Source organism: Staurois parvus, unplaced genomic scaffold (genome assembly GCF_062004578.1).
Source record: "Staurois parvus isolate SC_StPar_1 unplaced genomic scaffold, SC_StPar_1.0 ptg000090l, whole genome shotgun sequence".
Lineage (NCBI taxonomy): Eukaryota > Metazoa > Chordata > Amphibia > Anura > Ranidae > Staurois > Staurois parvus.
In genome coordinates this window covers 21,951,573-21,967,778 of record NW_028317886.1, presented here as the reverse complement: position 1 = coordinate 21,967,778, position 16,206 = coordinate 21,951,573, and the positions used below count along the sequence as shown (strand labels likewise).

Genomic DNA, 16,206 nt, shown 5'->3' with positions numbered 1-16,206 from the left:
GGTACATGTTTTACCTTTTCATAGTGGAGGCTTCAGCTGCACGCACTACACTGATCCTTGGGTAAATTTTCACCACTGTTGCTGTTGTGCCTGAGGGACAGTTCCATTAATTAGTGGTTGCCTGCCTTGGTTTGGTGATATGAATAAGTTGCCTGTTTCATATACTGCCTGATTAGGATAAGTGGAATGGTGACTTGCCTGTAAATGCATATCTTGGAGTACAATACAGGACACCCTCTGTAGATTCTTGTTACTCTGCATTGCTTGCTACAAAACTGAGGACTCGCTGAGTGGGGTTTTATAGGGGAGGCGTCCCAGAGGGTGTCTCCTCAAAAACTTGCCAGTATCCAATCACCAGGAGATACAAGCCTATAACCTATGGTGTGTTAATTGGTTGACTGTGTCCTGTACTGCACTCAAATATATGAATTTTACAGATAAGTCAAATTTCCTCTTTTATCTGTATTCAAAACACCCTGTGCAGCAGTGAAATTCATACAGGCTGCATTTTCTATCACATATTACACTTCAGAGGTATGACTGGGTCACATTGTTCTGTATGATATTTATATGCTTGTTGCATGGCATTATTAATAAAATGTATAAAAAGGTACACATAGGCAGCTATTTTAAGAGCTGTATATATAAACAAAGCCTAGTAACACTGCAATATAATATATAATAATATTGACATTTGTAACCTAATTCTCTACAAAAATCCAGAGGCTGCTAAAGCAGTGGGAATTCTGAGCCCTGTGATTTCCAATAGTCTTATTAATTCAAAATATTTTTACTGACAGCCACCTTCTGTGAAATGAGACGAAGCAATCATTTTAAATGGTGTAGTCTAAATCATAAAAATTGGCGTTAGGTGCTTCGGAGTATTGTTAAGTTAGCAGCAATTAACAGGAAACCACAGAAAACTAATGCAAGGTTTTTTTATTAGTAGAAAATGTCAAAATAAAAATGGAGTTTGGCTTTCAACAAAAACAATTCACACAAGTTTTCATTATTTTAGTTTTTTTTTTTTTTTTTTTTTTTTAATGCTGCCCTTAAGTAAAATGATATTGAGACACAAATATGGCATTAAATAGCATCAGTTTATTGACTCCCCATAGTTACCAATGTCTGCTTTAAACAGGATAGAAAAACAGACTGTGCTCTCCACTGTGCAGCTTCTAAGGACGATGCAGAAAGCTGCCAATACCTGACCTGCCCTGGACCTGGGCAGAAGGCAGGTACCAAGGCTCCATGACATACCCAACTGCTTTCTGGTCTCATATCCAACCTTTCACTTTTAGTGTACACTGCAGACACTACTGTTCTCCATATGAAATCCTATAACACTGAAGATCTATGTTAGTGATGTGAAATAATGTTTAACAGAACATGTACAATGTGATTTAGATGTGATGGAAAGATAATCTAGAAACTGTGTTAAAAAACAGTGTGACAAACAGGTTTATATTATCAAATTTTTTTGTTTGTAAAATTGACTAAAGGTTTAAGAATACTAGACCATACCCTGCTTTGGAAAAAGCTATAAACATGTTGGCAATAAACTTTACCCTATACACTACTTATTGGTAGAATGCAGAGTATAAACAGCACTGCTCCCCTAAAGGTTCTGGCATACCAAATGGATTCATGCTGGGGTCATTATAGTGATGAAAAGTCTTATGCCAGTGTCTAAGAATCTTCATATATGCAAAATGATGCATGATTGAAGGAGATGATCTTATGAAAATCTACATAACTGCAGTGCTTAATGCCTATGTCTTCATGTGCAAATAATGAAATTTATTTGGTATGCAGTGCTTTGTACACGTGGTTTGCTGGCTTTACAGAAGGATTTACAGGAGGGATAACAATATTCCCAAGCAGTATTCTAGCTTGTTATATGAATCTCCTGGGGCCCTCTTATTCTTTTTAAGGTAATCAATCTGTCTAGAAATTTTAAAAATTAGATAAATTACTGTGATATCTCTATGCATAAAAGTCAATTCCTCTTACAGCATTGTTCCAGTGTATAGATGGATATTTACAAATGATAAACTATCCTCAGTGGCTGTTTTTGCTCACTCAAATGAACATTTCCAGGTAGTAGCAGGATTTTGCTACTATAGGCCATGTACACACAACAGTTCTTGGTGTGCTAGGTATGAGCCTAGTGTAACAGACCTCATATTTCCCATAAGGTAGTGCAAAAAGCAATTATATTGTGACAATTGTAGTGAACCATAACCAATAAGAAATCGGCATGTAACTGGTCTGACTACAGTAAGCTAGAGTCTTGTTGCAAGCAATACAGCAATTTGGTGTCATTACTATTATTGTGCTGCTTTACTAAATAAGTCCAATGCTGTAGTCATCATAGTCATAATGGCTTTATGTCTTGGTATGTCCTGTTTCATGGCTTGTTGCAGATAGCTAAATATTAACACTCTATGGTGCATACGTGACTACCATGGTGCATAACCACTGAGTGTATTCAGCTTTAAGAATCATTCTGTTTTTGGGTTGTGTTTTTCAGGCTGGAAATTCTCTACGATATTTGTTGAGGGACAGGAGTCTTTTACACCACTTGCTGAAGCAGTTCCAGGAACTCATTAAAACCTAATATCATGCTTGCCAACACTGATGTAATCAGACAAAATAGCCCTATTAGGGCCCCCCACATTCCACAACAGCACTTTAAATGCATTAAAAATAGCCAAAATCACTCATTATTTACTCTTTCTATAGCTTAAACTAAAGCTGGCTACTTGGATTTAAATTTGGCTGGTTCAGCAGGGACTGGTTGAAATTCGATCCAAGTATGGGCAGGCTGATTATACCCCAGGCAATCCTTCGATCAACTTGAGTACAACCAGCCTGTTGGATTTTTTTTTTTTTTACATTCTATTACTGCCAGCGGCTATAGCTGCTAGCAGTAACCATTGTGTTCTAACCTCCATGAAGGCACCCACCAGCAAAACACAGTAGTGCCGCGGGAAACATTCCCCCATCAACCTGTGGTGGAAGGAAACAAATTCGAGTAATCTATGGGCTGTTTAAGGCTAGATTCTGGGACACTTAAGATAGTAAGTACCCATGACAGGACTGATAAGTCAAAACAGAGTTACATATTTGTAGACTTACAAAAGCCTGTCTTGTATCGTACTATAAAATGATAAAAACAATCAAAAGAACTACCATGTACAGTTAGCTCCCACAAACATGGCAAAGCACAAAATTCTTTAACAAACGGTCTCCTTATTTCAATTCTTAGGCCTCTCTGTTTCTGCTGTAAATCTTACATATACTCTGGTATACTAGTGCATTTTTAATGAAAGAGAGGGCAAAAGATCGTCAGTAGCATTTAGTGGATCAAAACAGCAAATAATATAGGGCTAGTACCATCAAATGTAGTGGAAATTATAGCAAACTTGCAAGGTCTCTTTGTCAGACTGTTAACCTAATTGGTAAGGGTTTTCACTTTGGCTGATTATTTTAGGTTTTACCCCAATCACTCTTGTCATTCTTACACACAGCAGTGCTACTCTATGGCTATCACAGTACCACTCTTAGAATTCAGTGAAAAAAGGCAAGACTATAGTTATGCATCTTGTCTGATCTGTAAATAAGTTATCGAATATAGTAATAGGGTAGATAAATCTTCCCAACTTACAGCACTGGTCAAACCTTGCTTTTATATGAATATGCTAATATTTTTCTGGTCAAGGCAGAATCACACTATACTATACTCTCTTTATATGCCAAACACTCCAGGTTTGTCTTTATTACTTGGCAAACTTAGACCCATTGCTGATCAAAAGTATCACCTTCTGGAAGAGTTAGAAAAATATTTTCTGGGCCATTTAAATAATATTTGGTGCCATTTTGGTCATACTACTCAGTGATGTCATACATTTAAAAAAATTAAATAAATTTTATATTTGAAATAGATTTTCCCCTGTACAAAATGCATATCTTTCTCAAACTTTCACACTGCCTGCTTGAGTCAACACCCGTGTAGATCTAGCATGGCAACAGGTACTACTATTTGAGCCCCAAGTACATAGACATAGGTAAAAATAAAATATTGGGGATCTAGGATCTCTTAATACAGCAAGTAAAGTGCATTCTATAAAGATCTCTTTTTTGGCATGCCTCTTCACACCTTACCTCCATAACCCTAAAAATTGAAGTGCTCATGTATGGAGAAATTTCCCACGTGAAAACAAATTGGTGGAGGGGAGCTTGTGTACAAAAGTGTTCTATGTTGTCCGGCGCAATAGACCTCAACTGTAATTTTTCCATTGCACATTTAAAAATGTAGGAAACAATCTGATTGGTTTGCCATGGGCAATTAAGAACACTTTTTTCTATATATACACACACCAGACCCGCGATGTAGGAGGAAGTCAGTGATCCTGGGTGAAGGCTTTGTCTTCAGCATGTTTCTCAGGATAACCTTTCCCACCCTGTTGCTCATTTGGAACATATGTCCAATATGTTCACCTTGAAACATAAAATAGTGTAATTCACAAGAAAACAGGAAGGATTCCTAGAAAGTGTGCTCCAGTATTACTTGCAAGCAGTACACAAAAAAAGTAGAACCTTTTTTTCTGTTTTACAGAAAAGTAGAAAAGCTTAAATATAACTGAAAAAGGTTTAAGTGAGTCTATTTACAAACAGATATTGCAAAATGGTAAATTAGATATGATGCTAAAAAGGCACAGCTTTCCCTTCCTTAAATACACTGTAAACAGTTCAGAATCCATGCAAAACATGTTCACTTTACAAAAAAAAATTACCTTATTTAGACAAAAAAAGAGTACTTAAATATTCTCCATCAAAATAGAATTCTTTCAAAAATACTTTCCTATACTTTCCATTCATCCTTAGTCATTAAAGATTTTTTTTCAGTCTAATTTACAAAAATTACCATACAGTTTTGTTGATTCAGGTCCTTCACAATTTATACATATACAGCAATATACAATACAGCATAGACTGCGTAAAATTATTTGTAAAGCCAGCACAATATAGCTAATAAAAATCGAGATGGGGCATTTGTTTTAACATCTTATCACATTTCATTTGACTGAAATAAATGCCTGCTTTACACATCAGGGGTTCATGTGAAACTTGCTGCATGCTTACATGGCAAAGGGAGTGAGGACTATGCCTCCAATGGCACAGCACTGGCGCCAAATGCCATCTCTGCAGAAAACAAAGCAAAAAATAATAGAGGGCATTGCCTTCATCTTGCAGTATGACTGATAACATGGGACAACAAATGCCACAAAAAGTAAGTGATTATCCAACATCAAAGGTTCCTTGTTATTTTATACAACAGCTTTTTATTGTTTTCTCGTCAGCTTTCTCTTTGTTTTGTACAAGAAAAGAATATGTAATGCCCCATATTGATCGTACACGTTGTGTGCAAACCGAGGGTAACCATTTAAAAGTCTTCTTGTGTCCATGAACCCAAATGAAACAAAGCAAGAAACTCCATGGCATTTTTTTTCTAATTTCAATGTTAAAATATCAAAATGAATCAGTCATTGACTAGATATGGCTTTTTATCCATAGGAATAGGAGTAATTATCAAGTGTTTGGGGATGATGCTGGCTGCATTTTCAATGATTCCAGGCATGTTTTCTTCAGTCCCCAAACAGTGTGATTTCTTTATGTTATTCAGCTTAAAAGAGTTGATCTTCCTTGTCTTTAAAAGAATAAAAAAAAGTTTCTTATATCCAGCTTGTGATGGAACATTGAGGAAACTTAAGGCAAAGTTTTCCTGCAAGACTCTTCCAGTTACTTTCTATGAAAGTACAAAGGCTTGGCATTCCCCGCCTCTACCTTTGGTAACTGATCACTGATTATTTCCACAAGCATAGCAGGAAACTCCACTTTCAGCGCCTGAGATTCCCTAAAGGTATAGAAGCAGAACTCCAACAAGTCTCCAACCACCTGCAAAACAAAGAGAATTTTATATTATTAAATGGGTTGGATTTAACCATTTAGTGCCAAGGCATGCCTGTAAAAAGGGCTCCCACCTTTTTAAGTCTCTACAGTTGAGTACATTTCTATAACAACTGGGTATATGTCATTCAGAATGCTTGTATGTATCAAGTAATACAAATGAATCATATGAATGTTCATCTGGCGCCCTCCTTCCCCCAACCCCAATAGTTGGAAAGCAGCAGACTGACCAGATCAACTCAAGATTTCTTTAGACTGAAAGTTTACAAAGTGTTCCTTAACCAACATAGATATATGTGTGCTCTAGGTTTCTGGAATTGCATGGGACTGCTCTCTCAAGTTAACATGCCTGGAACACTTCCAGTGAAATCCCTACATAGGGCATTTATACAAGATGAACAAAATATAGTATGTCATATATAGTATAACCTCTCACATTGATGGAAGAGCTTCTCTACTCCAAGGCAAACGTGTGGTAAGACAAGTAAACTTGTTGGCTTACTATGGACAGTGAGCACAGTGACTTGCAGACAAAACTGATGAGCTTGAGTTCTCACGAACTCCAAGCAACCAGACAAAATACTGGTATGTGATCTCTTTAATCTGCAAAAAAAAGAGTGGCATTCTTCGTGATCCAGACTTTCCTACCAGGGAGCATAGCCAGGTTCAAAACCTCCCTACAGTTTGGCCAATGGCCTTGTCAGCAGCCCCTCAACCCCCCCCCCCCCATACTGTGATTGGACAAAAGATGGATCAACATGCTGATGAGGTCATTTATATGCTCCTCTCTCATTTAATCATGTTCTGTGTAAACAACTGTCCTGATTTGTCCCCCATGAATTTTTCCTTGCCAACTTTAATGTATATGTATATATGTAAACCCCTACCTTGTAAAACATGTTCGGTTTAAAATAGAAATGAAAGGCAAAACATTTAGTGTATAGATATAAAAAATATAAACACATTGTTTTCCCTTTTTTATAAGTGATCACATACCCTCTGTTCTCAGTTGCGTAAGAGCTGGGGGAGGAGAAACAGCAGCACACTGACCTTCCCCAGTGAATGACTGCAGGGGGTGTAAGGACAAGTCTGATCTTTGGAGGAGAGCAGGCTGAATTCCCAGCACAGCTAGAGAAGTGACCACGATGTGTTCTCCTGCTTAGTGTGGTCAATTTTTAATTAGGAAAGCAGAGGGACTGGCAGGAACACCAGGGACTTCACATAAAGGAAGCACTATAAAGAGAATAGTACATGGCACAGCAGGTACATATCAGGGATATGAAATGTTGGGTTGACATATTCTTTAACCACTTCAGGTCTGGACACTTTCACCCCCGACACTTTCACCCCCTTCCTGTCCAGGCCAAGTTTCAGTTTTTAGCGCTATCACACTTTGAATGACAATTGGGCGGTCATGCAACACTGTACCCATATGAATTTTCTAGCATTTTTTTGAGACAGATAAAAATTTATTTTGGTGGTATTTATTCACCACTGGGATTTTTATTTTTTTGCTACATAAATGAAAAGATCCAAATATTTTGAAAAAAAGTGTTTTTCTTATAAAATTTTGCAAATAAATAATCTTTCCTCATACATCTTGGTCAAAATTTATTCATCTATCTTTTTAGTAAAAAAAAAAAAACCCAAATTAGTTTATAACCAAAAATTATATTTTTTAAAAAAATTTTTTTTTACATTTTTATATTATTATTTGTGTTTTTTTTTAATATACCGTCACCCTAGTAGTACAGTGTCACCATGTGACATTGTACTACTTGTGGGGTGGTGATGAAGATTTTTTTGTCTTTTTTTTACACTAATTGCTTTTACACCCATAAAGGCTGTAAAAACAATCATTTCTCCTTCTCTCTGGCTGCATTCTTGCAGCCATTGAGAAATACTGTGAGAACTGTGATTGGTCACAGCTTGTCACATGGTACAAGGCTGTTGTGAATAGCCTTGTACCATGTGACCTCTATGATCATTCCCTGATTTCACACGTAGTAAGCAATGTCAGGAAGTGACATCTTGCTTGATTCATGTGATCACTGATTGGCCAATCAGGGATCACATGAAGTAGGACCTCACACAGAGGTCCCATACAGCAATCGATGTTCCCAGGGAGTGAGCACAGGCAGTTAATGCGGGGCTGTTTATAAACGTCAACCCGCTTCGGCACTGCTCCCGTCCAGCCATTTCTGTACATGGGTCGGACGGGAAGTGGTTAAGCATTGCTATGCAGGAGGTTACAGAAGGCCAACATCAGGCCAGGCTGCCTGTGGTCAGACTGGCCTCCAAGCTACAAGCCGGCTTCACTCAGCCCACATTTCCATTTATTACATTTTACTGTTGCCTTCCTACCATCTATTCCTTAGGAATCTGAAATGGTTCAATAAAGCATTTACTTTAAACACAGTGGGGTTGATTTTCTGAAGAAAAATGAGGTAAATCTGTGTTTACTTTGAATAACTAATCGTATACAAAAGAAAATAGAAAAAAATGGAATTCTTTCAGAGCACGAGGTTTGTTAAAGTGAGCATTGCTTCTATTCCTTTAATACATCAGCCCCAGTGTATATTCACATACTGTACAAAGCTTGAACAGAATTTACACTGAAAAGTTTACCTGCCCCAAACCCTTTTCCTTAATACACTGATAATATAGAGAGGTATAAAGAATATTTATGCTACGCACACAAGCAACATATCTTCACATAATGTGATTTGTATTCTACTCCTATGTAACACTGAGCTCCTGCTGTCTTCTAGGGTTCCTCTAGCTGTTCCAGTTCATTCACTTAATGCTTTGTCATGTATCCTTCGAGCTTCAAGATATTTTCTATCACCAGTGTGCCTCTAGCTTTGCCACAAGTGAGCACCATTTTAACAGTTCCCAAAGGAAGAGATATTCTAACAAGCTTACAGTTAGAGCCGCGGTAAACATAAAACTGACATTAGGTGGTTTGCTCTTAACTTTTAGCACTTTGTTGGTACATGTGTTAGTTTCAGAAAGTGTCTGAGTTTTTCCTTAAATTAAACTGTGTCGGGATACAGATGCCACGGCTATATTGTTTTACCGCCTGGAAGTTCTCAAACTTTCATCCCCATTTTCTCACTTTTTACTTTATGAGGCTGTGGCCTGGAACCAGTATACACGCTGGAAGATCCAACTTTATTAGCTATACAGTACTAGTTCCACTTACTGTCTAAATCACAACAAATCAACTGAGTTATAGAGAAGAACAGAATTACATTAACCACTTGCCTACCGGGCACTTATACCCCCTTCCTGCCCAGGCCAATTTTCAGCTTTCAGCACTGTTGCACTTTGAATGACAATTGCGCGGTCATGCAACACTGTACCAATATTACCTTTCTATAATTTTTTCACACAAATGGAGCTTTCTTTTGGTGGTATTTAATCACCACTGGGTGTTTTATTTTTTGCGCTATAAACAAAAAACAGCAAAAAATTTAAAACAAAAAGTTTTTCTTTGTTTCTATTATAAAATTTTGCAAACAGGTAATTTTTCTCCTTCACTGATGTGTGTTGATGAGGCAGCACTGATAGGCAGCACTGATGAGGTGGCATGGATAGGAAGCACTGATGAGGTGGCACGGATAGGCAGCACTGATATGAGGCACTGATAGGCAGCACTGATGGATACTGATAGGTGGCACTGATGGGCGGCACTGATGGGTGGCACTGCTGGGCACAGGTGGGTGGCACTGATGGGCACAAGTGGGTGGCACTGCTGGGCGCAGGAGGGTGGCACTGATTGGCACAGGTGGGTGGCACTGATGGGCACAGGTGGGTGGCACTGGTGGGCAGAGGTGGACAGCACTGCTGAGCACAGGCAGGTGGCACTGATGGGTACAGGTGGGTGACACTGTTGGGCACAGGTGGGTGGCACTGATGGGTACAGGTGGGCGGCACTGCTGGGCACTATCAGTGCCGATCACTTCTCTGACAATTGCTGGTTATCGGCAGTACTTTCCTCACACTGTGACAGTGTAAGGAAAGTGCAGCTGATAACCGGAAAATGTATTTACCCGTTGATCTGTTTACCATATCATGTGATCAGGTGTGTCTGTAGGACACAGCGATCACCCGCGGTGCCAGGTGCATGCCGCTAGGGGCGCACAGGGGGCGTGTTCTGGAATTACATCCATGGAACTAGACAACCACGCTGTAGTTGTCTTTCGGCTATAGCGTGGTAGGGAAGATGTTAATATATAATGTTTAATGAGGAAATATCACTTCTATAATTGAAAGGATAGAAAGGCAATGCCTTTCAGTCTTTCAAAAATAAAAAACCAACAAAAATACATTTGAATTCCCTTTATGTATAATCACAAGACTAAGATCTTTTTAAAAAAGCTGAGTCTTCAAGGAAAGGACATTTGGCCAATCAGCAGCTAACGCACATTCGCACTAACCATGTTTAATACATAAAATTCTGTCACGCAGCATGTACACATTTCCAACGCTTGTCCTCTAAGTAATACTTTGATGAAAGACAGGATAAACTCTCAGTCTACACATAGTTCTGAACTATACAATTAGTCCTAGCCATACTGCTCCATTCAATACAATACTATTATTGTCCTATAGGTGTCATTAAAGGGAAAGAAACAGAACTCAGTGGAAGCACACACAGCCTATTTCCGGAGCACGTCTTTTCCTTCGAAGAGTAACCTGAGGTAATGCTTTAAAAACTGATTTCTTTTTTCATTGAATTCCATCTCAAGAGAAGCATGGAGGCTGCCACGTCTGAATTCTCTTTCAGAAAACACTAGTTGCCTGTCTGTCACGCTGATCCTCTTACTTTAGTATCAGAGTCACTGACCTGAATAAAGTCCACAGGCCCGACCTTCCAACGTGTCTCTGATTTTTCAGATTTGCATACTCGTGGGTCAGTGACCTAAACAATACTGAAGTTGGTGGTTCAGCCAAGTAACCATTATTTTTCAAAACAGGTAATCAATGGCAGATTCCATATTTATCTCATTACAGATTTTACTTTAAGGTGAACCCGTGTTTTGCCCATGTAAGTGCCCATTCACATATATGCGGATTACATGAGGTTTAAACCGCATCCAAACTGCATGACGTGAAAAAACATTGCTTCCTATGGTGCCTGTTCACATGTGTCCAGTGCACTGGCGCTGCGGATTCAATACGGTTTTAAAAAGAGTCATGTCTGATTTCTGAGCAGTGCAGTGCGGTCCGGTTCAGGTGTGGATTACAGGCTATTGACTTCTATGGGAATGGTTTTTATATTTCAATATGTTTATTAAGGATTTTTCGAAACATTATACAGAAAGACAGGAAACACAACCCACCAACATGACGAGTTGCAGTGGTTTTTAAACTGCATATGTATGAACAGGGTAAGATCCTGAGTTAATCCTGTCCTGAACCTGATATAAACCTAACCTGACCTGAACCGCTGAACAACTACTGTATCAATTAGCTGTGAAACCAGAGCTTCAATCCTCACCACACGTGTGTGAATCAGCTCTAAGGGGTTTACTTCACTGCTGTGACATTTCTGTGATCAAGGCTACTTGCCGAAATGTGTAAGCGTGCTTCTATGTCACTCCTGTATCACTAATAAAACTTTCCAGAGGATTTTGGAGTTGCCGACACTTCCTGCTTTCTGTATCCTGTATCCAGTGTTTGGAGGACATCTTGGAGCCTGAGCACACGCATTGCTGAATCGGGTGTTTCCTGATGGAGAACTGCTTCTCTGTTATCACATTTGTTGTATCACTGCCTTCTTCCTCAATGGCACATGCTTTACCATCGCTTTACTCCCCTGCTGCTCTATTTGGCTTTCAAGAATGAGCGGAAATAGCTATTACTTCTAGCTATAGGGAGCATGTGACAGGACAGGTGCTTGGCGATTGCCCACTCAGGCGTGTAACTTGGTCACATGAGGGTGAGAAAAGAGGCTTTAGCCCTGTGTAAGGACTTACACATGCTTCCCCAGTTTGTATTACATGGCCAATGCATAGCTCACTTTAAGGGTACATACACAATCATGTGTTGTACATTCCTCATGCAGCAAGCACAGGTAGGACATTTTCTAAATATATGCTATTGCACTGACTAGGGACTGCATGAGGATTCTCCATATCAGAAACATACTTGGGGTTGGTGCTCATGTGTATGGTGTCCTTATACAGGTTACAAAATATCAGTTAACATGTTCTGGGGAAACTCCTATGCATCACTGAGCATGTTTTCACCAATGCTTCACAATAAATACATTCATGTACTTTGTTGTCATTGTAGGTATATACATAACATTAGCCTAGCAACTATGGCTTCATGTGTATGCTATTCTGGATTCCACACGATGATTATAGGTCTTCCATTGCCCAGCCTAGGTGTATTTCAGCTGCCTTGCATATAAATTACTTGGAACCAAATCATTTTTATATCTTTGTGTGAAGTGACAGAACGAAAAAACCCCATAAGATAAGGCAAGCAGTACATGGAACTTTTCTCAGATATGTTTGTCATTTGGATAGGGTTGCCACTTGCTGCAGCCGCAAATGCTGTAGGAACCAGATGGGTGGCTATGATACACATATCTGAGCCTCCTCAGGAGGTTGAGCTGTGTGTGATGGGGGAGGCATGGTGTGTCACATGGAGATACCATAGTGGCAGGGCACAGGTGTTGAAGATACCTACAACACCTATGGAGATACCTAAGACAAATTCCCTAGAGTCACAGGAAAGGAAAAGAAATGGCCAAATAGAAAAGGGTAGGCATGTAACTCAATGGCAGAGAGCAGATTGTGCAGCCTCCAAAGGCCACTTACAGAGACACAGATATACTAAAAGCAGAGAGCAGGATTCAAGATTATGAGATTTATTTACTAAAACTGGAGAGTGTAACATCAGCTGCAGCTGTGTATGGCAGCCAATCAACTTCTAACTTCAGCCTGACCAATTAAGCTTTGATGAAAAAACCTAGAAGATGATTGGTTTCTATGCAGAGGTGCACCAGATGTTGTACTCTCCAGTTTTAGTAAATCTCTCCCAAGACTACTAGGCCAACAGGAGACAATAGTGTTACAAGTGTACAAAATACATTAGTGATAAAAATGGAAGATGGAAAAAGGTCTTCCCAGAGAAGTTGTACAACCATGTACCGATTACTTGCAATGGTCTAGTTTCCAGAGATTCAGCTAGCACCGCCACTGCTTGCTTTTCTTTCCACAAAATCTTGGGAGACTGCAGCTAATAAATTGCAAGCTCCTAGAAAGTGACAACTTCTCTGGTCCCAATACTGCTTGAAAGCTGCAAAATTGGGGCACTCCACTGGAGTGGGACATTAAGAATTGAGGATGAAGATAGTGTCACCACTTATGCCGCACCAATCCACAAACACAGCTTGGGGCTTTATGTGTGCACGATTCCTTCGTTTATAAATTATGGAAAAGCAGGTGTGTTATCTGTCCTATAATTATACAGGATGTAATCACACACATTCATTTTGAAGGAAACTGTGTTTCTTGCAGTCACCAATAGTCATTCTTATGCAAGTTACGAAATGAAGGATGTCATTAGAGTGGACAACACATATTTTTCCCCATTTGTACAAGTCATTGCTTGTTGGGCTATATATCTCAATTTTCTAATTGCACAGAAAAGGCTGATGATATACTGTATTAATAAAGAGTAATAATAACAATTATTTGCACGTCAGCAGTAATAGAGATGCAAGAGTCATAGCACTTTTGTAAAATGAAATAATAACAGTGGGCTGCCTTTTACTCTTGCAATGATTTCCTGTATTGTTAGCTGATAAAGGTATCACTTTACAACACTTTTGTCATTCTTACAAAAATTCTTCATTCTCTCAAAGAGTATCTGGAAACCATGCACAGGAAAAGCACTACCCTCCTCACCACATCAGTCACTCATAACTAATTATTATCTCATCACAAATCTACGTCTCTCACGAACAGGAAATGTGAGTCACCCCCGCTTGATGTAAACACACAATATGCCAGGCAAGGTTTTTTTTTTTCCTTTATTGATTTGTTTGAAATATTACTTATTATTTTGATATCTTCTCCTCGTATTTATATGACAACAGTACAAAAGGTGCCTTTTCACAAAACTCAGCCAAGGGTGAAGGCAGTAATTTCTTTAAGTCTAGCTTCAATTCAGTCTGTTTCCCAACTGTTCGACAGGATTTCAGAAATAATAAGTGAAAAATACTGCATTTTCTCAAGGTCATTTGATGGCAGACATTTTGTCATATTTCCACACTACCTTTCTAGCAGGCCTAACATTCAAGCTTATAGGTGATGGTAGGTGATTGTAGGTGGCATTTGGTGGCTGGAATCATCATTATGCTACATAATCAACAATTTGCAAAGGTTAATCTCCTAGATTGTAAACTCTAATGAGCAGGGCCCTCATTTTTCCTCTTCCACATTGTATTGTAATTGTATTGTCTACCTTCATTTTGTAAAGCGCTGCGCAAACTGTTGGTGCTATTTAAATCCTATATAATAATAATCCTGGGATGGAGGCCTAAAATATATTAACATGAATCTAGACTAAAACTTTCTGGCTGCTTAGCAGTAAGCTTAGTTAAATATACAATGACAACATTTATAAGGATTTTTGTAGGCATGCTGGAGTAAATGCCGCCTAAATGTGTTCCAAAAAGCAGACTTAGCTACTCAAGCATCCAAATATCCCTGTTACACAGAATGCAATTTTTTTTATATAACAAAGTATTTCTTTTTTCAAATGAAATATACTTTTTTACTTAATTAAAGAAGAACTATGGTCTAAAATGAAACATAAATATGTAATACAGCCTGTAGTCAAGAAAGTGCTGTTGGTTTTAACAACTTGGCTCTGTAACATCACAAAAGTACCTTAGATAGGTCCAAAGGTGTACCATATATAGGTGCATTGGCCAGTGATGATGCTGAAGCTCAGTCAAACTAATATCCCCATTGTCACACTTGTGTCAGCTGTGTTCACTAGAACTACAGTGCAACACGATGACAACATTTTGGGCCAGGCTTTCATTGCAGTCAATGTTGCCCCTTGTTTTTCAACAGTAGACCATGCCTATCCACATAATTACTGAAGGGAATAATAGAATGCATGGTACAGATAGCACACTAGCAGAGCTCTAGTAATTCTAGTGCTCCCTAAAGCCAGCCATAGACGGTTCGGCAGGGACCGGCCAAGATTTGAACCATGTATGGGCAGGTTGAATATACCCAGGTTGATCGATTGATAAACTTGGATACAACCAGGCTGTGGGATGTTACATGTGATTATTGCTAGTGGCAATAATGACCGCTAGCAGTCCCAGCAGGGACAGCTCCCCTGTACCCCCCACGAGAGATCACAATGGCTCTGCAGGAGGGATTCCCCCAACAAAACTTGACTGTGTTGATCGCTCCATTTATAGCAGGCTTAAGCCTACCTAGCATCAGCTGCCTTGTATGCAAGGATATTAACACAATAATGTTTATATTTATGAGATAGGATAGGTAAACTTTTAGCAAATAATGACTTTTGAAAATCTACAATTTATAATGAAATTTACAGCCACTTACATAACAGACTTGTGCTGCGTTTAGTTGTACTTTAAGATGCTAATTGAAATTGACAACAACACTCTTACAACCTGTCTGGTCTGGGGATATGGGCACCCTAAGGACTCGTGCTCATGGCCACAATAGGGCTGCAGAGCTTGTAGAAGCATACAAAACCTATGGAAAATCTTCCCCTGGAGCCACAACTGCTGCATACAGCAGCCCATGAAAAGCTATTTCAGGATGCGAATGTACATGGGTATACAGTGGATATAAAAAGTCTACACACCCCTGTTAAAATGTCATGTTTCTTTGATTTAAAAAAATGAGACAAAGAGAAATCATTTCAGAACTTATCCCACCTTTAATGTGACCTATAAACTGTACAACTCAATTGAAAAACAAACTGAAATCTTTTGGGGGGGAAGTAAACATGAAAAACTAAAATAATGTGGTTGCATAAGTGTGCACACCCTCTTATAACTGAAGAAGTGGCTGTGTTCAGAATTAAGCAATCACATTCAAAATTATGTTAAATAATAGTCGGTACACACCTGCCATCATTTAATGTGGCTCTGATTAACCCAAATAAAGTTCAGCTGTTCTAGTAGGTCTTTCCTGATATTTTCTTAGTCGCATCCTA

At 38.9% G+C, this 16,206-nt stretch overlaps 1 protein-coding gene across 2 annotated transcripts in view; it reads right to left on the bottom strand.

The window, feature by feature from the left end:
- Positions 1–924: 924 nt before the first annotated feature.
- NR3C2 (nuclear receptor subfamily 3 group C member 2) overlaps positions 925–16,206 on the bottom strand; it is a 514,840-nt gene continuing 499,558 nt past the window's right edge. For both annotated transcript variants that reach the window (XM_089670472.1, XM_089670473.1), the window contains exon 9: positions 925–5,961. In XM_089670472.1, the coding sequence (XP_089526598.1) occupies positions 5,806–5,961 (156 nt within the window). In that variant the 3' untranslated portion in view covers positions 925–5,805. The remainder of the gene's footprint in view (positions 5,962–16,206) is intronic.